At 41.0% G+C, this 25,580-nt stretch overlaps 1 protein-coding gene across 1 annotated transcript; it reads left to right on the top strand.

Moving 5' to 3' along the window:
* Window positions 1–54: 54 nt before the first annotated feature.
* Window positions 55–24,295, top strand: TNFSF10 (TNF superfamily member 10). The gene is made up of 5 exons (XM_007424300.4): window positions 55–189; window positions 15,040–15,180; window positions 16,344–16,389; window positions 17,255–17,365; window positions 19,767–24,295. Exons 1-5 carry the CDS (start codon window positions 67–69, stop codon window positions 20,219–20,221), a joined length of 876 nt encoding a protein of 291 aa, XP_007424362.1. The 5' UTR covers window positions 55–66; the 3' UTR covers window positions 20,222–24,295.
* Window positions 24,296–25,580: the final 1,285 nt, after the last annotated feature.

The following is a 25,580-nucleotide window of genomic DNA, read 5'->3' on the forward strand; positions in this document are numbered from 1 at the left end:
CAAGAGGCAAAGCTGCCCGTCCACAATTTCATCGTGCGAGCCCCGCTTTGTCCGCCACCGGCCAGAATGCTGGCATCCGGAGGCCCCAGCACCGGCCAGACCTGCGGGCTCGTCCTGATCTTCGCCGTGCTGCTGCAGTCCATCTGCGTGGCCATCACTTTCCTCTATTTCACCAACGAGCTGCAACAGGTCGGTGCGAAGTTAATCGGTCCCGTCTCGCGGGCGGGAGAAGGGAAAGGAAGGGAAGGTTTTTTGGCTGCAGAGGAGGGTTCTCGGGCCCGCTTCCCACCGTAGGCTTGCAGAGGACTCCCTTGGGATGCACGTCCTCTGCAATTCAGTCGTATTCACCGTACCCCGAGGAAAACGCGCGTTGAAGCTTGCAGGCGAGCCACATTTTCTTCCCTCCTTTGCAATGGGCCACTGGCCCGGATCGGCTGTTTACGCAAAGGAGCCTATGCCGTTGGGTTGCTCGGCCATTGCACCACATCAGCTGTTCTCAATTTCTCGGCTGCCATTTCGTAGTTGTGCAACTTTCTGGTTCCCCTTTCGCGGCACGCCTACGCGCCCCACCCGCCCCGCGCATTTTTCCCCTGCTGCTTTGTTAGCAAATTCAAAAGGCGCTTTGGGGCCGAGCGGGGCAGCGCCCTGGGAACGAGGCCGCTAGTCGCCCCTTCCCTTCCCTCTCGACACAAGGTTAAGCTTGCTTGCCCCAGAGTAAGCCCCACGGAGCCCAGCGGGATTAAATTCGCAAGAAACACGGCGGCGGGGGCAATGAGGCGGAAATCCTTTGTGCGTTTCTCTTTGAGGATGGGACGCCCTGTGTGCAAGGCCATGGCGGGAAATGGCTTTGATTTTAGCGGGCTTCAACTCCCAGAGTTAACCCACCAGGAAGGGTTTGCTGTCTTCCATTTTATTTATCTGTCTATTAAATTTGTCCCCCGCCCATCTCCCCCCAATGGGGGACTCTGGGCGGCTCACAGCACATTAAAACAATACATAAATATACAATTAAAACCTATAACAATTCACATTCACAAAAATAAAAGGGAAAAAATCCAGGAGGCCGATGGTTCAAGGCAGCAATGCCAGGCCACTAACTAAGGCCAACCCTTAGTTTAACAATTTGCAAAGAAATGGACAGCGCCTCGTGCCTGCAAGCCTGCATTTCAGTTAAGCCTGTATAAATCAAAGAGCGGCTTAAAGAACATGACCCCCAACTAACCACGATTTAAAACCAGAACTGTGAGCCATTCCTTCCCTCACATGATGCTGAGAGGCTTAAAAATCCACAATAAACTGAAAAATGAGGGAGGGTGGGGTTGTTGTTTTTTTTGCCCCAGTCTTTTCCCTTTTTCTGAGAAAAAGCCCCAATTAACTTTATGGGGCTGCCATACATGGGCTTCTGCAGAGCCACAGAGAGCAAGTTGAGCTGGGTTGGTATAGTGTTCGTATAAACATGGCAACTTTAAGATATGCTGGCTGGGGAATTTTAGGAGTTGAAGTCCACATATCTTAAAGTTGCCAAGTTTGAGAAACCCCAGTATAGTACCTGGGAGAATAAGATCTACCCATTGGCCATTCCAACGAGATAAAGTTTCTGTTTCTTTAAATAGGCAGTACAATTTCTTAATACCAGCCAATTCTAACTGAATCGTCTGGAGCAATGCCAGTCTTGCCTTGCAACACTGGGCACGTATGTGCAAAAGATATTGTCTTCCCAGGTCTTGCCCCTTTCCTAACACTTCCTGGCAATGAGCTATGGGGGAAAGTTGAATGCTTCCCTTTGCCTCCCCTTCCCAAAATAAAAAAAATAATGGCATAAGCAGAAGGTAAGCCTTTTTGATATTACTGCCTGGAAAGGTGAAAAGGAAAAAAAAAACGGTTAAAATATTTGCTGTTAACTCCTGTGGGACTCTTTCCAGTCGAATAGCACAGATGAAACTAATAGCACAGATGAAACTAGCTCGGCCTTGCATACAAGCCCTGTTCTATTGTTCCAGGCAAGGGGGTGCATGGGGCCCCTCCCTTTCATCCCGAATGCTTCCACTACACAAACATTTGCTGCAACCCTCTGATCAGGAAGAGCAAGGGAGCTGCCCATCCTGCCTGTTTCCCATCTTTTTACAGTGGTTTCTGAGCCAGTGGCTGGATTTCTGCTTTGCTTTTGTTTTTTGTATCGGGGCTTGTTGAAGAAGGCAGGAGAAGGTGCTTCACAGGGTGCTCAGGTATAAACGATGCTTTACAAACCCCCCAATGGCTGGAATCACCCATCCCATCCCTTCTCCACCTACTGATGAGCAAATCAAGGGGGGGGGGGAGTTCACTTGGAAGCCCTGGCCTCCCTTTTCCTGAAAGCCATTCCAGTCACAATTGCTGGAGAATTGAGAGCAGGAAATGGCACTTTTTCTCCTGTAAAAACTAGTTTTACATAACATTAAAACAAAACAAAGTCCACCACACTCTTCCAAACCTAGCACATTAATTAGCTACTGTTGCCAAAGGTGTATCTCCTTTTATTTATTATCCTGCCTCAACCACAAACCTTTAGTAGGCCACAACTACCTAATCAGGTCGTTGAGAAGATTAAATAAAATTGCCCTTTGCATTTGGCTCCAGGGCACTAGGAAGAAATTCAAGGTACTATGTGATACCTGTTATCTTGGTGGCCAGCCTGGGAATGATGTATTTCTCTTTGGAGAAAAGTAGAGCTCTTGTGAACAAAAGGTGAATATGCCTTATTCCTCCAGGGCTCAAAGCAGAGGCCTTGTTTTTGTATTGTATACATTTTTCAGTTTTGGACTACAGCACCTAATATTTGGTCAGCAAGATCATTGCAAAATGTCCCAGATTACACTTTGTAAATACTGTGGCAGGTTCTCTCTCTCTTTTTTGCAATAAAAAGTAAGTAAAGGTATCTGATATGACATAATTCTGAACTTAAGTATCTTGAAATGTTCTTTGGGGACTTTGCACCCAACCTCTGCTTCTACCAATCTCAGCACCTTTACCCTTGCTGAACTGAACCAGAGTTTACTGAAATAAGGCAAAGTTCAGGATTTTCAAAGTTCATTAGATTAGCAGCTAACCATGCAGCCTGCACTTGCCCAACGCTGGAGGCTAAAATGTGGTACACTTCGTAGATTATAGTCAATGTTTGCTTGCAGTTAACTGGAATCTGGTGGGAAAAAGAATTTGCTGCAACTTGTGCTTAGTAACAGAAATAGATCCATGCAGGGCACTCCAGGACATGTTTAATAATCTGTGGACTCAAATTACTTATTTTGCTTGGCTTGTTTGTTTTTGAGTGTGTGTGGATTGGTGTAAGCTCTTTACAGAAGAGCAGTAAAACTGGATCTGGGTGGGGAGGAACCCTAACTGGATCTGGGTGGGGAGGAAGAAGGATGTTTAACTCTTTCCTTACCGAAAATAAGTTACTCATCCCACCCACTGCTGCTTCAGTCAAGATTGTGATTTCTTCCCATAGTTCTCTGTACGAAATGAAGTATATGCAGCATAAAATACTGGGCCACACTACAGGGTTGCTGTGTAAATTTCTGTAGGCACACTGGGCTACCTTGAAGGGACATTGTAAACTGCTCCTCAGCCATATTCTCATGTTCGTTGGCAGAATTGTTTTAAAGAGACACTTTGCTTTTGTAGCCTTGGGGGTTGGAGGGTTAAACTTCTTGTGATTGTATGTTCTGTTTTTAATGGCTAGAAAGTGGGGTACAGTATTTTAAATTAAATATCAAATAATCAATGGAAAAAATAGAAACAGTTCTTACTTTATTAAAATAATTATTTGTGTTATTGAAATAATTGAGCATGGGCCAGGGAATCCATTGCAATCTTTCTGAAGAATTCTTGAGACAGGCCAATTATATTATTTATGTTCCTCCAGATGTGGTTAGACTGCAATTCCCATCATCTCTCCCCATGGCCATGCTGGCCTGGGGTGATGGGAGCTGGAATTTAACTGAATTGTTGCTGTCCTGGGTGGATGGTAGAATCTTGTTTGTGTTTAAGCCTACATACATTTGGTCAGGAACTTCTGAGCTAGCCATCCATCACACAGTTGGTTCTCATCTCCCTGTTCCTTTCTTGACATCTGTTTCCCTTAACATAATTGCTGACTTGTCTTGGCAGAGGCTAAATCTGGCTAGATCACAATTGCAGTGTCTCATGCTGCGTGGCTAAACTGAGCTGTTTCCCAGTCTGCAGTTGCTTGGGAATGTTGTGGGTGCTTGATTGCAATTATGTAAACTTGCCATTTCTTAAGAAAGAAAAAAACAAATGTATCATGCATCCCCAGGCATGATAATTTTCCAGACAGATGGGAAAATGAATGCATATTCTAGCTGTCTGAGGTGGAGCTTGACTGATGAAAGGGGCCTGATTGGCTGCTCATCTCAGCGCTGACCTATGCCCAATCATGGCCTAATTCAAAATCTTAATCTTGGAATTCATTCTGCAAATGAGATGAAGGAGCTTAACCTGCAAGTGGGACCATCCAGTTCTAGGCACAATTGTGTTACCAGTGGTAGAGAATACATATAGCTTGGTTGAACTGTGAAGTCCTTGGGGTTCTCTGAGCTTGGTTGTTTTCTTGCAGGCATTTTGTTACCCGTCTAGGTAACATCTTCAGTGTTAGCTTTTAACCTGTGGCTGTTGTTTTATGGCTAAACCATGCATTCGTTAAGGACTCCTATGCTCTCTGTTTTTGAAGCAAGAATCTGTGGTTATAAAGCAAATGAAAAAAAGATATTTTGCATTTATGGAGGATATAGCTTTGGTATGAGTAGAATTTGGTCCTGATTCCTAGTGCTCTGCTTCTGGGGCCCCTCTACTCCTCCTCTGCCCTGTGCTTTCTTGCCTTTTCCATCTAGTTGTTAATTGTGGAGGAAGCTAGAGTTGTTGCATATCTTCACTTACTGTGCAAAACATTTGGATAATGTGACTTTATATAGACTGCCTCCAGATGTTTCCTTTCTTAGAATAGTCTCTGGCCAGTTCTGACAGTGAGACCACATAATCTAAACAGAAAAGGTGAGTTATCACAGAAGCTTGTCTCCCACACAGAGCACTTCAGCTAATGGCAAATCTTGTCTTTTGTGAGCGGAAAATCAGTCTAGAAATACCTAGCAGAAACCCAGCACAATTTTCAGTCCAGAAATGATACTTCAGTGTGCAGTTACACCTTTGGGGAATCGGGGGGGGGGGGAATCACTCTGGGTGTCTTCCCCTGCCTCTTGCGAGAATGCCATCTTCCCTTCCCTTTGCTTGGGACCAAGTCTTCCTGTGGCTACCTGCTTTTCTGCAAAGTTCAGAGGTGTGATATTGACAGCTTTGAAAAAGGTCCTTAAGCACATCCTTTGGTGTAGGCTTTTCTGCTGCTAATTTCCACTGTTATTTTTCATTATTAACCCTGTGTTTTACTTGTTTGCTTTACTTGTTATTTGAACTGCTTTTAATGTCTTGGTTTTAGATTTAGATTTTTAGATTTTTTTTATCCCACCTTTATTATGTTTATAAATAACTCAAGGCGGTGAACGTACCCAATACTCCTTCCTCCTCCTATTTTCCCCACAACAACAACAACCCCGTGAGGTGATTTGTCTTTTGTTGCAAATGGCTGAAAGTTTTGGGTAGTGAGCGGTTTGCCAGGTTAAACAAATGAACAATGAAGATTGTCCTCCAGACGTGAAGGATTGCAGTTGTGGGGCTGTGTGGGGGTGATTGGCGTTGTAATCTGTTGGTTGAAGGATTGACCTAGTACAGTGTTTCCCAACCCTGGCAGCTTTCAGACGTGTGGACTTCAACTCCCAGAATTCCCTAGCCAGCAAGGCCTGGGTTCTGGAGTTGTCCAGAATTCTGGGAGTTGAAGTCCACACGTCTGAAAGCTGCCAGGGTTGAGAAACACTGATCTAGTAACATTGAGTCATGGTTCCTGCAGGCTGGCCTATCGATTTATACTACCTTTCAGCCTGACCTTTTTCTTCTGTCTATTCAATTTGGCCATTTTGTGCCAGGGATCTTATCTTCAGGGCTGGCAGCTCCTAGTGGAGGTAAAAATAGTTCGTTACAAAGGGGTTTTCCTGCATGATGTTAAAAAAAAAAAACCCACAGGATGATTAAACAAATGGGTGGAACTCAGCTGTCTTTTTCAGTTTCTGACTGCAATTATAACTTCTTCTTCCTCCTTTTGTTCTTTTGCATAAAAGTGGTTCTGGCAAGGGAAACGGAGGTAGCATGTAACCTTGTATGAAAATCGTTTTTCTTACTCAGTTGTCAGAAATAGCAGCCCATTCTTCATGGGATAAATAGGCCTATGTATTGCAGGGCAGCCCTGTTACCATGGTATGTATGCCATACATTAAAACAGAGGCCTGATAAACACCAGCATTGCAACAGAAAGTGATCAGACCAAAAGATTATTAGTAAACCACCATATGTGAATTAGGAACATCAGCAGGACCCTGCTAGATGAGACAGAGTCCACTTCATTCAGCTTTCTGCATCACAATCTGGATATATCTAAGAGTTCAGAAATAGGAGGGGAAGGCCACAGTTTTTCTTCCCTGTTGGTTATTTATTTATTTGTTAGATTTATATCTTGGTTTTCATTCAGGAGCATTAGGCGGTGGACATAGTACTTCCTCCTATTGTTTTTCCCCACAATGTAACTCTGGGTAGATTGGACTGAGTGTGACTGGTCCAGAATTACCCATACGTTTCTGTGGATGAGGGTGGAGGGGAAGCTGGGTCTTCCCACTCCTACTCCAGTTCCTCAATGACTAGTTATTTGAGAGAAGTTCCTTGTGATTCAGGAAGCAGCATCAAACCTAGTAGATGATCCCCCATGAATTTATCCAGCTGCCTTTTAAAAGTACCCAAATTGGGGGCAGTAAATTCCCTAGTTTTATTATGTGTTGTAAAAAGAAGTATCGAATCTCCTTGCGTTATGCTTGTAGTGGAAGTATGGTGAAAGAAGGGGAGAAATTCAATCTGTCTACATTTTTCATTCTGCATACTTTTATGTACTGCCATGGAGTCTCCCTGGTCTACTGGAAAACTAAGCTACACAACCCACTTTCTGTAGTCTTCTAAGGGGAAAGACTATACTAGCTCCTGAATACTTTGGTTGCTCTTTGTTCTGTGTTTTTCAAGGCACACATTAGGGTCTGCATATGCAGCGTGATCATAAACTCTTTCCAAACTAGAGCCAGGAAAGTATTCACATTTAACCTGGATGGCTTTTGTTCAGAGTCAGATTCTGGAAGCAATTGAATCTGGCAGTAGTAGTGACAAAAAGACACCCAACTCTGAATAGGAATTCTGGCAGCTGACAATGCGGGAAGGTTGTGCCTTAAGCAGGACAAGCTGAAACATAAATCTGAAGCAGGCAAGTCAGCAGTGAATGCCTCTGTTGGTTTTTGGAGGCCCTTAAGCCAGATACCTTAAGTGGCCCAACCTTGAAGAGTCTGCGTCTTGGCTCTTGTTGCTACCTGCTTTGCTTTGCTTCCTTTCTTCCTGCTTCCACTTTCTTGCTTCTCGGGCAGAAACTCACTGAGCAAAGAGACGTGGTGCCTACTGCTTCTCCTCCCCAGGGAGAAGACCAGCAAACCAATGGTAAAGACGAAATATAAGTCCATGGGCCATTATCAGCGGCCCCCGGTAATGCTGTAGGTCTTTGGCAGATCTCTGATAATGCCAGCCTTGACACTAGCCCTGTGGAGGTATTTGGGAGAGCATAGTTCATTAACCCTGGAAGTCTTCCAGAATCGTTTTAAATTTGATAGATAGATAGATAGATAGATAGATAGATAGATAGATAGATAGATAGATAGATAGATAGGACTAAAAAAGATCTGGGGTTGAGTGTCACCAGGTCCTGGAAGACTTCTGTCTCTGTTCCATCCCCATCTCTCACTTCCATTTCCCAGTTGTGAAGAGGCAGTGAAAGCCCTGAAATGACATCTGGCAGTAATTTTAGGGGTCCGTGAAACTAACTTTTCTTAAAATGTTTGATGCCAAATTGTGATATCTAGTTATTGATATCAGATATTGGATAGGAAAGATTAGTTGTCCAAAATTGTCTTGTGGAAGTTCCCCCTCCCCAATTGAATTTGATTATAGCAATGATTTAGAGCTTGAAATTTGTTTTATAGACTAATGGGGGGAAATGTGAAAAAAAGATATTGAAGCAGTAGGGGTTTTTTTTCCCCTTTGCTTTTTCCTTTTGCAGATTCCAGGGCATTTTCTCTTCAAAATGTTGCAGGAATGGATGCTTTAAATGCTCAAGTTGAAAGCAAACTGACATCTAAACTGCAGATGTTCCTATCCTTTTATAGACTCATATTTTCTCCCCCCAGTTATTCTACCCAAAGTGGTCAGCATGTCCTATTCATCCCTTGGTGTCACTTCAAGGCAGGCTGAAGTTAGGTGAAAAATGGTTTTGGCTTCTATTTATGTTCAGTTCTATAGCATAGGAAGAAAGACTCAGTCTTGGTCAACTTTGAGAGGAAGCTTGATGGTTTTTACAGTTTCATAGATTATCCTCTGAACATTTCCTACCTAGTTATCTGTATATCTAGAAGAGCCTTTATTACAAATTCAAGAAATATCTGGCCCTCTTCAGAAAGGCAGTTGGCACCATCTTTTCTTGTCTCATATGGTGAGAAGCCCCCATGCACGCATAGATTTTTATCCTTATGTTTGAGACTTGATCATATGGCAGTGAAGGGCAAAATGGAGCATTGTGGATCACGTGCAGATATCAATTTATGAGTGGTGAATGAGGAATTGTTTCTATCATTGATGGCTACAGTAACCCTGTTTCTGCATGACCCATAAAGCACAGACTTGGATTGCATGAAAGTACTCTGAGCAATAAAACGAAAATAGAGATGGAAGGATGGAAACAAAAGGAGAATGGAAGTTATGGATAATTGTAGAAAGTTACTGGGAAAGAATGGAAAAACTCTGAATCCTGTCGATGAAGCAAAGATGACATCTTTCATTGATTTATGCATAGGTATGTACATGTGTGAGGATGAATTACAGGAGGTTGGTTGGGGCAAGAAAAAGAGCTAGTTTAGGATAAAGCTGGAGCCAGAGTTTCCATGTGAAGAACTTACAAATGTTCTCACTGTTAAGCAAAGGGAAGGAGGAATGTGTGGTCAATTGCCTTTGTGTTGGACATTAAATCTGAGGGATGATTTAGCATTTACATTGGGTGAATACTAAGGGGGGGAAGGAATGGAGTGGGCAAATGAAGACCAAACTAAACATATTGTCAAATTGGTTTTGTACAGAATGTCCTCCAGATGAAAATAGAAGAGCAGATGGAAAGCCACCTTGCAGCTGAAATGAAGATCTACCAGCAAGTTAGCATGAAGGCTTCAGCTTCCTTCAAAAGCTGGGCACACTTCCATCATCCAGTATTTTCAAGGTCTACTATGAATGTCCATGGTTCTCTTTACAGTTTTGGGTAAAAGACATAAACAGGTTTTTAAAAACAGGTTTTTCCTTGTGCTTTGATTAATAAAGTTTTCACTTATTTTTTGTAATAAGATGGTTTTTTTGCTTGTTTGAATTTTCTGAACAAAGTAACCTACTTCATTTATAAATATTTTCTCCTGGTGCCATCCCAAAGCATTCATAGGTCATCATCATACTCCTCATAGCAGCATCTGTAGAAAGGCAAATCTATAGCTGTGAACTAGACAGTTGCTGAGATCTGGAAGGCCACGTGCCCCAGTCCGGCTACCCTTCCTCACTCCTTGTATGTTGATCAGGCATGGAGCTCAAATAGTTTCCATTCAAGCAGGAGTAACACTCTGTAAACAATAAGTTCCAGTGGAAAGTGAGTAGTACATTTACAAGTAAAGAAACACATCAGTGGGCTTTTAAAACAGTTGGCAAACATTTGGGCTGTCTGGGTTCGGATGAAGCTTAAACCAAATATAGGAAGATGGACTATTGGGATATTAAAGTCTCAAAGGTCTGCATGTCATAAGCTCTGTATTCTGCTTAGTACAGGAGGCAAAATCAAATAGAAGACCTGTCATGAATACCTGATTGTCACAGTAGCCCTTAATGTATTTTTTTTCCTTCAATTTCAGTTTAAAAATAGATTTAGACATACAATTATTTGTTGTTTACATTTGCTTTGCACATTCCTCCAGGATTCCAAGGCAGCACTTCCACTTCTAATACAATAACTACCCTGAAGTCACCCAGTGGGGAATCTGTGGTTGAGGAACAACTTGAACTTGGTCTCCCCAGTTGTAGCCCAATATCTTAGCCTGTGTCATCACACATTAGATTTCTCCCCACCTTGTTTAATTTGCTCAGTATTTAGTCTGAAAGAATTTAAGTGGATTTGGGATTTTCTCACTTTCCATTTCAAGTACTCCTTTTGTTTTAAAGGAGTTTTTTTTATGTAGCCTTGAAGCCCTAATTTACCTATTTACTTTGATTATAAATTTTGAGAACTATTAAGAATAGAAAAATATAATCTTTGTATTGTATCTTTATTATTACAGTCACTAACAGCATTTATACCATTTTATAGTTTTTTGTAAAAGGGTCACAGTCAAATTTAGATATATAGTTATTTTCTGGAAGTGTATGAGAAAGAAATAAGATGGTTCAAACTACAAAGCACTAGAAATACAGGAGTAGAAGGAGTAGAATACTAAAAAATGCTAATACTTAAAATTAATGGACTGAATTATAAATTACTTAGCAAATAGCATACTAAATTACTAAACTACCAAATGAATGTGCATGCATATATAAATAAAACAACTTTATTGTGGTCAATGATCAGTGAAATCTATCAGAAAAACAAAACAGTATAGAATGCATTTTTAAAAATGGACATTTATAAGATCCTAAAATTAGGTTTCCTGAGTAAAGCAATAACAACTGAAAGAATAGAAATATAATATCAGATATTTTAAAAGGATAAATTATCCATAGCTTTTCAGTGAGCTGTACCATGATGCCTTGCCCCTATAGATTAAAACACTTGTGTCCTATAGTTACTGCAATCCACATTGGCACACTTGGGTTCCAATAGAGACGAATATGTGTAGCTCAGGGTTGAACTGTGGAGTCCTTGGGGTTCTCTGAGCTTGGTTCTTTTCTTGCAAACGTTTCATTACCTGGCTAGGTAACGTCTCAGTGCTAAAATGGGATGGGGTTTGCTCTCTGTTTATGTGCTGTGGCCTGCCTTGCCAGTGCTGGTGGAGGTGGGGGTTTTGTTTTGCTCCTCTGGTAGTTCTTTGATTGGCATATGTTTGCTGCTTGATTGTGTGCCTGGCTTATCTGGGTGATGATTGCTGGTGAGGCGATCTTCTGGTCTTTTGTCTCTTGAATAGTATGTAGGTACTCTTTATGTGTCTATTAATTGCTGCCTTGTCTGAATACCAGGCTTCCAAGAATTCTCATAAATAGAGAGCACATCGAGAGCAAACCCCATCCCATTTTAGCACTGAAGTCCAGAAGATTGCTGGTGATTGATTGCTGGTGAGGCAATCAATCACCAGCAATCATCACCCAGATAAGCAAAGGTTACCACCAGGCACACAATCAAGCAGCAAGCATATGCCAATCAAAGAACTACCAGAGGAGCAAAACAAAAACCCCACCCTTACCAGCACTGGCAAGGCAGGCCACAGCACATAAATAGAGAGCAAGCACCATCCCATTTTAGTACTGAAGATGTTACCTAGCCAGGTAATGAAATGTTTGCAAGAAAAGAACCAAGCTCAGAGAACCCCAAGGACTCCACACTTGGGTTCATATAAAATCACTCTTGACAATTATTTGAATGTGAGCTTCACCGGTTCATGTCACAAAACCCATTACATCTTGGAAGTTCTGGCTTGATCAGTTGGACAATCATCAATAACTTTTAGCTTCCTGTCCTGCAGATAAAATCTAGACACCTAGACATAATTTTGCAATAAGTCTGAGGTAAAAAAGTAAGGATTTGCTCCAGGTGAACTCCTTCCTGAATATTTTTTTTGACTTCCCAGTTTAGTCTACAGCCCTGGAATTTGGTGATGATCTCACATCCAAGTAACTAATCAACCATGTTTAGCTTTTCCAAGATCAGCCTAGAGAAAGGAATACACATCTCTTCCTTAATAACTCACTCTATAGGTAGGTTCTCTGCTTATGTGAAAAGTATGTGCCTGTTCAGTCCCAGCAAATATTAACTAAACTTCAATGAAAATTACTGGGATGTCCAACCCTAATTTGCATACGTTGAATTAGACAAATAGAATCTGTTAAAAGGGATTCTATTGCTCATTGAATCAAGCTTTTATCCTCATACAAGGACACCAGATCCCGTTAAAATTCATTACTAGTTGAATTTTTTTCCTGATTTTGCATAATTTAACTCCCACTACAGTTTTGCATGAATTTCGGCTAGATAAGTGAGCATGGGGAAAATGCATGTACTCACCTTGATGTACTAATAATATTAATTCACTGAAGTAGTAATAGAGTCTCGGGAAAAAACAGCTGAGCTTCAGTATTAATCCTTCCAATGAGCAGTCAGGGTTGATTTCCTTTAGGATTGACTGCTTTGACCTTCTGGCAAACCAAAGGACTCCTGAGAGTCTTCTCCAGCACCACAATTCAGTGGCATCAGTTCTTTGGCACTCTGCCTTCCTTATGGTTCATACATTGCTACTGGAAAAACCATAGCTTTGATTATGCGGATCTTTGTCGGCAAGGTGATGTCTCTGCTCTTCAATGTGCTGTCTAGGTTTACCATAGCTTTCCTCCCAAAGAGCAAGTGTCTTAATTTCATGGCTGTAGTCTCCGTCTGTGGTGATCTTGGAGCCCAAATAAATGAAGTCTGTTACTGCTTCCATTTCTACCCCTTCTATTTGCCAGGAATTGATGGGTCCAGATGCCATGATCTTAGTTTTTTTAATGTTGAGTTTCAAGCCAGCTTTCGCACTCTCCTCTTTCACCCTCATCAAGAGGCTCTTTAGTTCTTCTTCGCTTTCTGCCATTAGGGTGGTATCATCTGCATATCTGAGGTTGTTGATGATTCTCCCTGCAATCTTAATTCCGGCTTGTGATTCTTCCAGCCTGGCATTTCTCTTGATGTACTCTGCATATAAGTTAAATAAGCAGGGTGACAGTATACAGCCTTGTCGTACTCCTTTCCCTATTTTGAACCAATCAGTTGTTCAGAACAGCTAATTATTTTAAGATTATTTTTAGATCAAGAGCTGGAATTTAAATGATGTGCCAGGTCTGCATTAAAAAACAAGTGCAAAACATTTCAAGGTTCAAACAGTTGCCTTGAATTCAAGACTTGCTGTTCTGAACTTATTGGAAGTGTTTCGGCACTTTCATTCTGGAAAGAGTTTGGAGTTTAGAATACTTTCCAAAATAGGCAGAATGCTTTCAGTAATTATGGAACAGCTGTTCCAAATGTAATGCAAAACCCCAAAAAATAGGCAGGGTCAGATGAAAAAATAGTTGGAGATAGGAGAAAAATGTATTACCTTTTTAGCCCACTCTCACCTTTAATGTTGCAGTTCTTAAAGTAGCATTTTTCCAGTGAATTTCAGTAGAAAACCTACCATACAAATTCAACAAGAAACTGAGCCATAGGTAATAGGATCTGCAGAAGGTTATTGCAAGAGCCACAAACAGCTGTCAGCTGTCCATCTTTGACCGAGGTGGCCTAAATATCCTCATAAATTCAATAATTTGTCCATCAGGACAGTTTGATGGGATTGAGACTTCAACTTTTGTGATCGAACTACATATCAAGATGTTTCAAAGACTCAGCATGTACAAATCCATGGGAGATCGATGCTTCTATCCTGCAAGAGAGATTTTTGTACTCTAATAACTGTTTATAAAGATGGTTATCCTTCTCTATAATGGAAAACTATTTTGTCATTCTGACATGGTTGTGGGGAAAACGGTAGATGGAGGGAAAATAAGGCTTCCTTGTTTTGTTCAACTTGGTTTTGTTTTTCATTGGACTCCTTGTTCTGGACCACACTGTTTTTGTTCAGTTGCATTATAATTATATTGTTCTATGAATAAATTTGCTTTTCATTTGTTAAGACCTTTGGGGTGGGGAATTCCCATTCTGATGTATCTTATAATATCTTTCTTTCCTATGTTTTTTTCTGCCTCTTGTGTATCTTAAGGTAGCTTAATAAACTTAACACAAATACAAAAAATTATATTTAGTCATTTATTTTTCAAATGGATTTGACACCATTCTGGAACAACCCATAAAAACATTAACACACAAAGACTGCAATCTGAGACAGGTCTATTCCGAATTCCTCTTCCAGTGGGAATTATTAGTGTAGTTCTATAGTTTTGGACTTCAATTCTCAGAATCCTTGCCATTGTCATGGAGACTGGAATTAATGACAATTGACGTCTAAATCAACTGGAAGCTCCCAAGTCACATACTTGGTTTAATTAGATCTACCTTGGAGTTAGTCTGCACGTACTTATCTGTGACCAAGTCTGATATAACACAGTATGGTTTACTTCTGATCAGACATGTGTAAGCCTGTTTGAAAATCAGATAATGGTTGAGAGCTTTATGACAACTTGGGAATTTCAACAAAATCACCAGGGTTGATAGATGATACTATGCTGAAATCCCCATCCAAAGGTTTGTAAATGACTATCTCATAGTTGGAGTATGAACTTTGCAGAGGGAAAGCCCCTGATTCAATCTGTTATTCTCTGCTGCCAGTCTGAGCAGAGTGAGTTGGGTGGGTTGGGTGTCAAGCTTCCTGCTACAAGAGGCCTGATAAGTATCATGAAGTATGTTTAAAATGTAAGCTGCGATTCTCTAGCAGTGCAATACTGACCACAAAAGGGCTTGTTGTGTTTTTTATATTCAAATGTTGCATCAAAAATAAATATTGCTGATACTCATTTACTGTTCATACTGTATGTCTTTCAGTCTCTACAGTTGCATTCATTGAATTAACACTTGGCTTCCCCCATTGTTCTCTAACACAGCTCCGAGACACATATGCGAAGAGTAGCATTGCCTGCTTCACCAGAGAAAATTTTTTCCTAGAAGATCTGGATCCAAATGATAAAGAAGATGACGATCCCTGCTGGGAGGTCAAACAACAACTCTCAAGGCTCATTAGAAAGGTGCTCCTTTTTAAATACCAGTATCTGTTGTGTGAAATGGGGACATGGTCTCAAGGATTTTACTCTTTTCCAAAACTTACAGTTTCTGCTGCTTCTCTGTAATGAGTCTGAACCTTCTGAAGTATGTACTTAAAAGTTTAAAAAGCAGATGGAAGGAGCGACATTTGCAATCAAATGTTCCAGGGTTATCAAACCAACCTCCTTTTGCCTCTATGTATGTGTGAAATGGTTGTGAATGTTACATTCCTGGTTAATACCTTGTAACTCCATCACCAAAAATAAGGCATTTTCACTGTAAATGTCTGGGCTGCATCATTCCTGTCTTGTTCAGAATTATTGATACCAAACTTCACAAACATTCAGTTAAAGTGGTACATCTTAAAGTTTGTGCTGCATCTTAGTTTTTTAAGCTCTTCCTGTTTTCATCATGTTACACCTTTTTAAGACACTTTTCTTAATTTCTTTATAGTTCAATTGTTTTAATTTGTCAGAGACAGTTTTGAAATGCCCCCTGGTTTGAGGTTTTGTTTATTTATTGGATTCTGAAAAATAGAAGAATAGTTAATAGTAATAATTCATTAATAAATAAGTACACAATGACAGTCCTGAAATCTTTATAACATGGCTTGGCTACTGCCCACTTTAAAGGACTTTCAGAGCTTTAATGCTCTTGTGATGTATTTTGATAGGGAAAAGTGTTGTAGGCGATGTGTTTATTACTGTTGCAAATGTGAGCTTCTCCAGGGAGGGAGCTAAGGATATGAGCATGGTTTCCCACCCCCCTTTTTTTAAAGTTGTCGATAACTATATGAAATATGACAGACTTAGAGCTATCTTAGAGATTGTGCTCTGTTTGGAACAGGTAAACTAAACATTGGGACAGCACCACAATGCTCAAGATTATCCAATAAGTGGTGATGGCTGAACCAACTTCTCTGGTTAGAAGAATTTAGCCTTAAATACATGTGCATAATTGGCTAATATACGTGTCCACAATACTGGCTCCCTCTCCCTTCCTCAAGGGAAAAGGTTCCTTAGCAGAGTCATCACGGAAACAGGTTTTGGGGGAGCTGGAAGGAAATAAATCCAGTGCTCTGGAAAATCTACTACATTCTAATACCCCAAGGAGGAAAAAAGCTAATTAATTATATTTACAATTGCAGATGATGGCTAAGAACCGTGCAGAAGAAATAACATCTTCAACAAAAGGTACTGATGCTGTTTATATTTATATTGGGCAAAGATCATGCAGCGAAAGTTTATGATGTATGAATGGCTGTGTTGTTGCATTGAGGAAATGAATGAAACATTAATTAAAAACCAGATTATTTAATCTAAATTATTTAAAGAAACTGAACATGGAACATTGGCTCTAGGAGGCACTTGTATGTTTAAGAGAAAGTTTAAATTGAACTGGTCCTTCCTGCATTAGCCATAAGTGGATAAAGAGATAGCAACATTTATGGAGGCCACAGTGGAGGGGCAGAGCACATTTTTATTTGCAGAAGGTCTGAGGTTCAGTCTCCCAGTGATGGGACAAGCGTCTACCAGTGCTCCTGAGGAGAAGCTGGTTATCAGAGTATATGTGTAGATACATCTCCTCAACTACAATAGTGGGGGAGGTGGAAAGAAGGACCAAGCCATCATCTTTGCTGAAAGATCAATTCCACTGGGTTCCTCTTTTCTTTCAATGGTTTCCATTTTAATTAATTCCCTAAAGTGCTAGAAATCTCTCATTTTCTTACTGCACCCATGCTGGATTTTTCTTTTGTGCTGTGCCTTTTTTACACTGTAGTATTTTAATGCCCTCTTTTAGTCTGTCCTGCTCCAAGGGAGCTTCCTATCTCTTATATAACCAACATAATAAAGCATCCATGTATCTGTGGAAGCTGGTCATGATTCCATTCTGTCCTGTAATATGTAGCTGTGTGCCAGGATTTCAGGTGAACACCTTTCTCATCATTCATATCTTTTTTTGAAACTGAACCTGGAAGGACCTTCTGAACAAAACTCTGTTTTATCCCCTTAGTAGTTCTAGATAGGAAATTAAATGTTGGCATTTCTTTATATCCAGACAGCATTTCTTCAGGTGCCATTGCAAGAGATGTGCCTAGGAATTCTGCTCCCCGAGTCGCAGCTCATCTCACTTCAAGCAGAAATGCGAGGAAAGCTTTAGTTGCACAAAGTAAGACAATGCCTTATTCTGGGGAAAGTGGCTAATACGTGGATCAGTGGATTTATTTCCTTTGTGGTAGGTGGCAGCACTTGTTTGAGCTTCAGGGTAGGGCCTGGTTAATGGTCGGATGGGAGATTTAAGGTAAGCACCTTTCCCATCGTTGTAGGCTGGAGTGGGAAGTCAAAAAACATTTCAGGCAAAGGCAGTGGGAAACCACTTTCACATTGTTGTCAGTAAAGCACTTTGTTGTGTCTGTAGTAGTCACCAGGAATCAAACTTGACAATGCCTTTGACAGTGCCTTTTGCTTATAAGGAAGAGGAGAAGCTGACAATTACACAGCAACCCTGACATCCCCATTTTTTAGTCAACTAGAACCCAGCAAATTGGGGCATAGCTGGACCAGGCAGTCCCATCCCAAGATGGGACATTCCTTTCCCTAGGTAGGAATGGAAATCTTGTCTGTTGGAGATGATGAAGAGCTGTCTTCTATCCTGCTCTTCAGCATGTGCAGCTCCAGCCCCACTTGTCTCTTTGGGCCTCATTAGGTTGCTAAAGGAAGGGCAGGAACAAGCCTGTTTCCAGACCCAATCCTGCAGCCATGGCCTCACCTCTTCCCCATTCAGTGACTGCAATGCAGAACAGACCACAGTGGCAAGTGACCACACTCTGCCAAAGAGAGGAACAAGATGCCTCCAGAGCAGATCCATATCTGCATCCAGTGATTTCTGTTTTATGGACAGCCTAAGCTATCACTAAGAACATCAGAACAAATCCACTGGATTGAGCCCTTGACCAGTATTCTGTCTCCCATGGTGGCCAACTTTGGATGTGTTTGGGTAGTTCACAAACCTGGACTGGAGGGGATGAGCCCTGTTCCACTGATACTTCCCAAGAACCATGATTCAGGAGGCGGTAAACTGCAGAGAGCGAGAGGTGGCTTTTCCATTTTAAAATCATCCAAATTGGCTGCTGTTGCACAGTTGCTGGCAGCAAACTCTACAGTTAACTGTTTGCTCTATGAAAAAGTATTTCCTTCTCTTGGTCCTGAATCTCTTGTGTTTTGTTTCAATGGATGGTCCTGCGTTCTAACATTGTGAGAGAGGGAGAAGAACACTTCTAAAGGGGGTGCGTGTGTGCCTGTTTAGCACAACAACCAGGCTTTTGGGTTTCCCCGTTTATCCACTGGGGGTTGCCTTCGCACACTTTGCAAATGTGATAAATAAATCAAGACCAGGTTCATACATTAAGAAGGAGGGACATACCCAAAGACCAATCCTAGCAGGAAATTTGTAGGGTTCGCAGAAGAATAGTTAACAAACTCAGCTCAGAAGCTCAGAAGCCCAATATCCTGAGAGCCCACCATTCTGGTTTCTCTGCAAAGTGAACTGAACATTTTCATGTTCTAAAACTAAAAATAGAATGGATGAATTTAGTAGCATTCTGTTGACCTGAAATAATGATTAGTGGACGTGCAGCCTATTTTCCTGTGACTTAGGGCTTGTGAAATCTGGACTAGATGAACATAACTCTTTCAGTTAAATCAATTTGCATTAAAATCAGTGGAGTGGAAGTTAATTAGGCCTATTTTAAGTCATAATGATTTCACTTGATCAAGTGGTAAATATGAGAGTTTGGGTCCAGCCCATTATAATCTTTTGCTAGATAGTGTTAATTATTTAATGTTCCCTACACAAATAAATGTGTAGCTAGGTAGACAGACAGACAGACATTTGTTCCTGATGTATAATTTGGCTACTACTTGTATTGCATTTTCAGTGATGGCAAACCCTCTACGTGGGATATAAATGCATCATTTTTCAAAAGCACTCACATTCTCTGCATGCAACCTTTATGTAACCCAAACCAAATCATATCTGCGTGCAAGACAAAGAGTTTCTCAGGGAAAACTCAAATGTGAATCCAAAGCAGCCAATGAAGAGAAGTGAGTATGTTCTGGCCATGGGACATGGCCAGGAATATAGGACCTAGTACCAAGCCTGGAGAAGAAGTGGCAAGTCCCACTTTCTCATTCTAATGGCTTGCATTGTGTCAGATGGCCATGCTGGCAGGGAATTCTGGAAGTTGAAGTTGCAACTTATCTTCAGAGCACCGCATTGGGAAAGTCTGCAAACAGAGTCCTGGAAGAGAGCTGGCCAAAAGCCTTGATAGAAACATTCCATTGTGCAGCATATATGACAACAATAATATGGGACACTTTCCTTAATCCATATGGATGGTGATCGTACATGGATGGGAAGAATGTATGGGTGTTGGGGGGGGGGGTTATGGATTATTGGAGTAAAGGCTGCCAAGAAGATGCAAAATTATTCATCTTTAAAAAAGAGATGTGGGATATATTTAGTATTTTACATGCCTAAAATATTTTCTGTCTTTTTCAATCAATCATAGATTCTCCTATGAGAAACAATTTGGGATTCAAAATAATCTCTTGGCAATCCTCAGCGGATCCTTCCTTTCTCTACAATGTATTGCTGAACAATGGGGAACTGATCATACAGCAAGCTGGACTTTATTACATCTACTCACAGACTTATTTTCGGTTCCGAGAATCAGAAGATGCTGAACTCAGTGCAGATCCTGACTCGGACAGTGTTAGGAATCCAAAGCAAATGGTCCAGTACATTTCCAAGATTACAGATTATTACCCAGAAGCCATTCTGCTGATGAAAAGTGCAAGAACCAGTTGTTGGTCTAAAAAAGCAGGATATGGACTGTATTCCATATACCAGGGTGGAGTGTTTCAGTTAAAGAGAAACGACAGGATTTTTGTCTCCATCAGCTATGAGGAGCTGGTGGACATGGATAAAGAAGCCAGCTTCTTTGGAGCCTTCCTGATCTCTTAAAGGGAAGAAAAAATGAGAGAATAACTAGTTATCCAGAAAGAGATTGTGAAAGACGTGGCAGGTTCTGCTTTTAAAGTAAGAAGTGGTTTAAATGCAAAGAATTGCATTTTACAGAGTTGGACCAAATATACAGTTTCTCTGCTGACCAGTTCACCAGTGAGGCCATTTCGAGTTCCCATCATCCAAACTCCACAAGGAATGGTTAGCATGTTACGGATAGAGAAATTCCAACAAGCTGTTTAGGTCCATGAATGGTGTTCCAGTGACTTTGGTTTTTTGGTTGGAAGGGGACAGTTGTATTTGGCCTATTTCAGCAAACTTCTGTTGATCATATGCATGGAATCCATGCACCTAACAAGAAGCATACAGTGAGAACTACATGGTGACAAGTGATTCAGCCTGTACCACCATGTGGGTGTTGCCACTCTGGTATGGGTTGCATTTGCAACTGACTTTGAGTGTAGCAAAGTGTAAAGGATAAGGCAAAATAGCTGATATGAGCTAGATTGTTTCCTTTCAAAGCAGAATGACGGGAGCCAAGTCACACATTTAGAAGTAGCATCTGGAAGATCCTTCCAGGAAGGTACCATCTCAGATTGCAGGAGAAGAAAAATCACACATTGGAAAGCTGCATCCTAAACTTGTTTCCACCTAGGAAAACATTCATATACATGCACCCCTTCATGCATTCTGAAATGGTACGATCCTGGGTAGGCTGTACCATGCAAGATTTCCAAACACGCTGCTAATTTCTATCCCTGTGAACCCCATCAGGAAATCTGCAAAGAACAGGATTTGCTTCTTGTTCTGATTGAGTTGAATGGACAAAAATGAACCTAACAGTCAGATTTCACTGAGACCAGAAACAGTCTTCAAATTAGTTGAATACTTCCTTTTAATCCAGGACAGTCCATAAGAAAAGGCTTTGTTTATTTTTTTAAAAATAACATGCTAACAGAAGTAAAGACAATCAAAGCAATTTTTTTTTTTTACACAAATCCAAATGTAGCAAGATACAGGTAGTCCTCGCTTAACAACCATTCATTTAATGATGGTTCAAAGTTATAACAGCCTCAGAAAGGGTGCTTTATGACTCATAAAACACTTCTGGCCATTGTAAAACATGTCGCCCCCTCTCGCGGTCACATGGCCGCATTCTGGGCACTTGGCAACCAGCTCGCATTTATGGCTGGTTGCCAAGCGCCCCATGATCATGTAATTGCCATTTGCAATCTTCTCTGCTGGCTTCCCCAGACAGTCAGTGGGGAAGCCAACAGGGAAGGTTGCAAGTGGAGGGGACAGAGAGAAATCTCTCAGTGGTGTGTGGGAACGGAGCTCAAATCCTGACGATTTTTGCTCCATTCCTCCAACTCCACAAAGGATTTCCCCTCTGTCCATGGAGGGGAGAGCAAACCCTTTGGCAGGCTGCAGGAATGTTTGAGAGTGAAAGGGCTGCCTGCTGGGAGAATTTCAGCTCTGCGCGGAGCTGAAATCCAGCAGGCAGCTCTTTCACTCCGTCTGCTTAACAACCACAACCAGGAATGCCTGGATTGTGGTTGTGGAGCAAAGCAGTCATGTGGGCGTCTCAATTAACAACCATTTCACTCAATCAAGATTCCGGTCCCAATTGTGGTTGGGAGGCGAGGACTACCTGTACGAACGTTGGGGATAGGGAGCCTGAGCAACTTATAGAACCTGAGCAAATCAATAAATGGAGCTTTTTGCTTTTGTGAGAATTAGCATTATTACCTGTAGAGTTCTGCTGAAGACATAAGAGGTTAAAAAAAAGAATTAACTTTTAACTGCAGATACTGTAAAAGTGGTTAAATGTACTTGAGAGTTTGCTGTTTCATTGTTCCAGAAAGGTAAGTAACCAAGAGAGTTAAAGAAACTCATGCTTATTTTGGAGCATAACTATTTAATACTGGGTAAAAATCAGCTTATTTCTATAGTGCCAAATAGTACTGGATTGGTTTTTACAAGCATCTGCCGTGTTACACTGCTGTACTGAAATGCCATGAAAATCTTCCCGTGCAACTTTTTCTGCATTCTGATTGCCAGAATGGTTGCCAACTGTTTCATCAGCTTCTACAGCAGACCACTTTGGTGTGCACAGCTCAGCAAATGCCGTTGTTTATTGCTCTGTGGTGAACTTACTAGTGTAAAAGCAGGCTAAGCTTTTTCTTCTCATAGCTTAACTCCACTCCTGTGAGGGCTTCCTATATCTTTTAAGATTAACCTAGAAGGAAAATCCCATCACACCTACCTACCTTCTCTCTCTCTCTCTCTCTCTCTCTCTCTCTCTCTCTAATAATTTTATTAAAGTTTACAGATACAGTGATAAAAGAGCAATACAAACTAAGAGAAATATAAAAAGGAAAAGAAAAAGTCCAGAGAGAAAAAAAAGAAATATAAAAATGACTCCCCCTCCCTCCAGACAAGTATAAACAACTCCCATAACTTAACACCTTCTACAGTATTTCAGTAATTAGAAAAGATCTCTTACCATAACTCATCTCTTATCAATAAATTATAGAAACTCATCCTTCAGTTCTATTCAGCAAAAGTCCATAAAGAGCTACCAGAAATAATAATGCTATGTATATTTTAGCCTTAATGAAATAAATCCATTTTGTGCTCCAACGTACCACTTTCTCTAAGAGATAAAGCAAAACTCCCCCCTGTTGTAAGCAAAAAAAAGCATTGTCCTGCTCGTAAAGAAATTCCATTAACAGCTACCAGAAACCACAATACAGTGGTACCTCGGGTCACGAACGCTTTTGTTCATGACCAATTCAGGTCACGAACAGCACCGTTCGCAAAATTTTGCTTCCGTTCGCGAACTCCGCATCAGGTGACGAACAGGATCCGCGGCCATTTTCCCTGCTGGCACATGTGGTCATGGCTTCCTGTAGGGAGGGGGACTCCCTCCAAACAATAACCACCTCCCCACCCGCCTTCCTGTCCTCCACACCTCAAGCAAGGTTACCATTCCCTCTCTTCATAGTGTACTGTACTGTACTTTGTCATATTTTTGTGGTTTAAAAAAAAAATACATATGGTTCAGAACGGATTAACCGTATTTACATTGAACCTTATGGGAAAATTTGATTCAGGTCGCAACCAAAATCGGTTGGCAACCAAATTTGTAGGGGTCAGAACGGATTAACCATATTTACATTGAACCTTATGGGAAAATTTGATTCGGGTCGCAACCAATTCGGGTCGCGACCAGAGTCGCGGAACAAATTAAGTTTGTGACCCGAGGTACCACTGTATATATTTTAACCCTGATCAAATAAGTTCACTTCAAAGTCCTTCCATTCACTTTCAAAAAGCTTGGTCTTTAATCCTCTACCTCCAGCAACCAGAAGAAACAGGTAATGTCACCTGAGCAGAGAAAAAAAAATCAGAAGACTCTTTTTGGCTGGTAATTGTTAGGTTGAACTGTATACTGTTGCTCCCACCCTTTGGAACATTCCCCCCCCCCAGAGGTGGGGCAGGCCCCTACCTTACCAGCCTTCTGGAAAGAATTGAAGAGCTGGCTGTGCCAGCTTGCGTGGGGGGATAACAACTTTACCCAATCTTGGGAGTGGCTAGTGCCTTGATGACACTCCCTGAGTGATTGTCAGTTATTGCCAATTATTTTGGATCTTTTTATTTTTCTATTTATTTTTGTAATTTTTTTATTTTAATTGATTTTAATTGTTTTGTAAACCGCCCAGAGTCGTTCAACAAGATGGGCGATGACACATTTGATAAAAAATAAAATATGATAACATAATAATGTGTAATGATGTAATGGTGGTTCATAGAGATAAGTCACCTTTAAACACCATTCAAAAGAGACAAAAAGGCTAAGGAGCTTTTTAAAAAGCATGCCCCCTTTTACGTGAGCTACGTGGTGCCCTCAAAAACTCGTCTACTTTCTCGCTGGATCTTCAGCGCTTGAAGAACCAATGAGGAAGTGGTAGTAATAATACCTTTTGTATTAGATTTTCTTTTTTATAAATGTAGTTGTCTTACTAAGAGATCATTTTGTATGTACCTTTTTAATAAAAATTGATAATTGATTGTGGGCTCTCTCTTTGTTGTCACAACCTTCCCTTTCAACTGAACAAAAGCCATTGCAAGCTGTTCAGCAGTTGGGGGCAGGAATCTTGCCACCAAGTCTGGGACCCCAGAAAGAGAAGGAAGCCGTAACTTGGCAACAACATGCAGAATAACAGCAATGGATCAAATTACTGTTTTTCAGTTGCACAAACAGACTCAAAATGCAACAATGCATTGCTATGAATGGGGGGGAAAAACTGCATATGGCTGTTTCCAAAGGCCTGTTTTTCCATGTGTGGTTTTTTTCTTTCATACTTTTATTACAAACTTTAAAGAAAATGCACAAAAACAGAACACGAAAAAGATGGAAAACAACCACAAAAAAGGTAATATGTGCATATCCAACAGATAATCTAATTATTTGTTATATTATTTGAACAAGCAAAAGGGGGGAAAACACAACAAGCAATTCCCTCCCTAAAAATTAACGTTAAGATAAATCCTTTAAATAGTTCACATATTTAACAACATATTAAATTACGTCAAAATTGCCTGATTCATGAGAAATATGAAATCTATGCCAAAGGGAAACGCACGGTCTTTGGTATGCGTGTGTGGAATTAATAGGGGAAAATGGCCCTTTCAAAATGGATAGATTACGTATTTCTTGAATCCAATCCTTGATGTCCAAAGTAACTCCTGTTCCAGCTTCAATATAAGTCTCTTCATGTAAGTGGTGTGTGTAACGGAAGGGCTGCATCTGCCCATCTTGCCCCCAACTTCAGCGCATCCATGGAACATGCCCTGTCTGCAGCCAGAGTGTTTTTGAAGTGCCTTTGTGTTGGGCAGGACGTCTTCACTGCACAGACCAGCTGGTTGAGAAATGCCTTAGGAATTAACAAAGCAATTTCAAGGGCTGTCAACTTCTTGAACAATCTTGATTAGCTACGAAGTTCACAATAAAAATGAGGTGTTCCGTGGGTCTGTATTCTATTCGCAGCCTCTTCTTAATTTTTTTTCCTCAGCTCTGTGCTGTGCGATACATTAAAAAAGGTTTGGGTGTAATGGAATAGGGTGGAAAAGTCTTGAGGGATCATTGAAAGAATTACATTCCTAAATGTTCCCTGATGCTCTGTATACATACTTTAAAAAAAAGGGATTTCTGTAGCGGCCCCCACCAATTTTGTAATTCACTTTGGGGTAGTCTTCCAAAAATTTATTTCCCAGCATGTGGTTCTGAACCTCTTCTTAGAAGTAATGTGAATATCGCAGGACCATTTTAAAACAACTAGTATCCATTTCCCTT

The sequence above is a fragment of the Python bivittatus genome, unplaced genomic scaffold, assembly GCF_059951505.1.
Source record: "Python bivittatus isolate LINGU-HERP-01145 unplaced genomic scaffold, Pbiv_v1 ctg000980_np1212, whole genome shotgun sequence".
Taxonomy (NCBI): Eukaryota; Metazoa; Chordata; class Lepidosauria; order Squamata; family Pythonidae; genus Python; species Python bivittatus.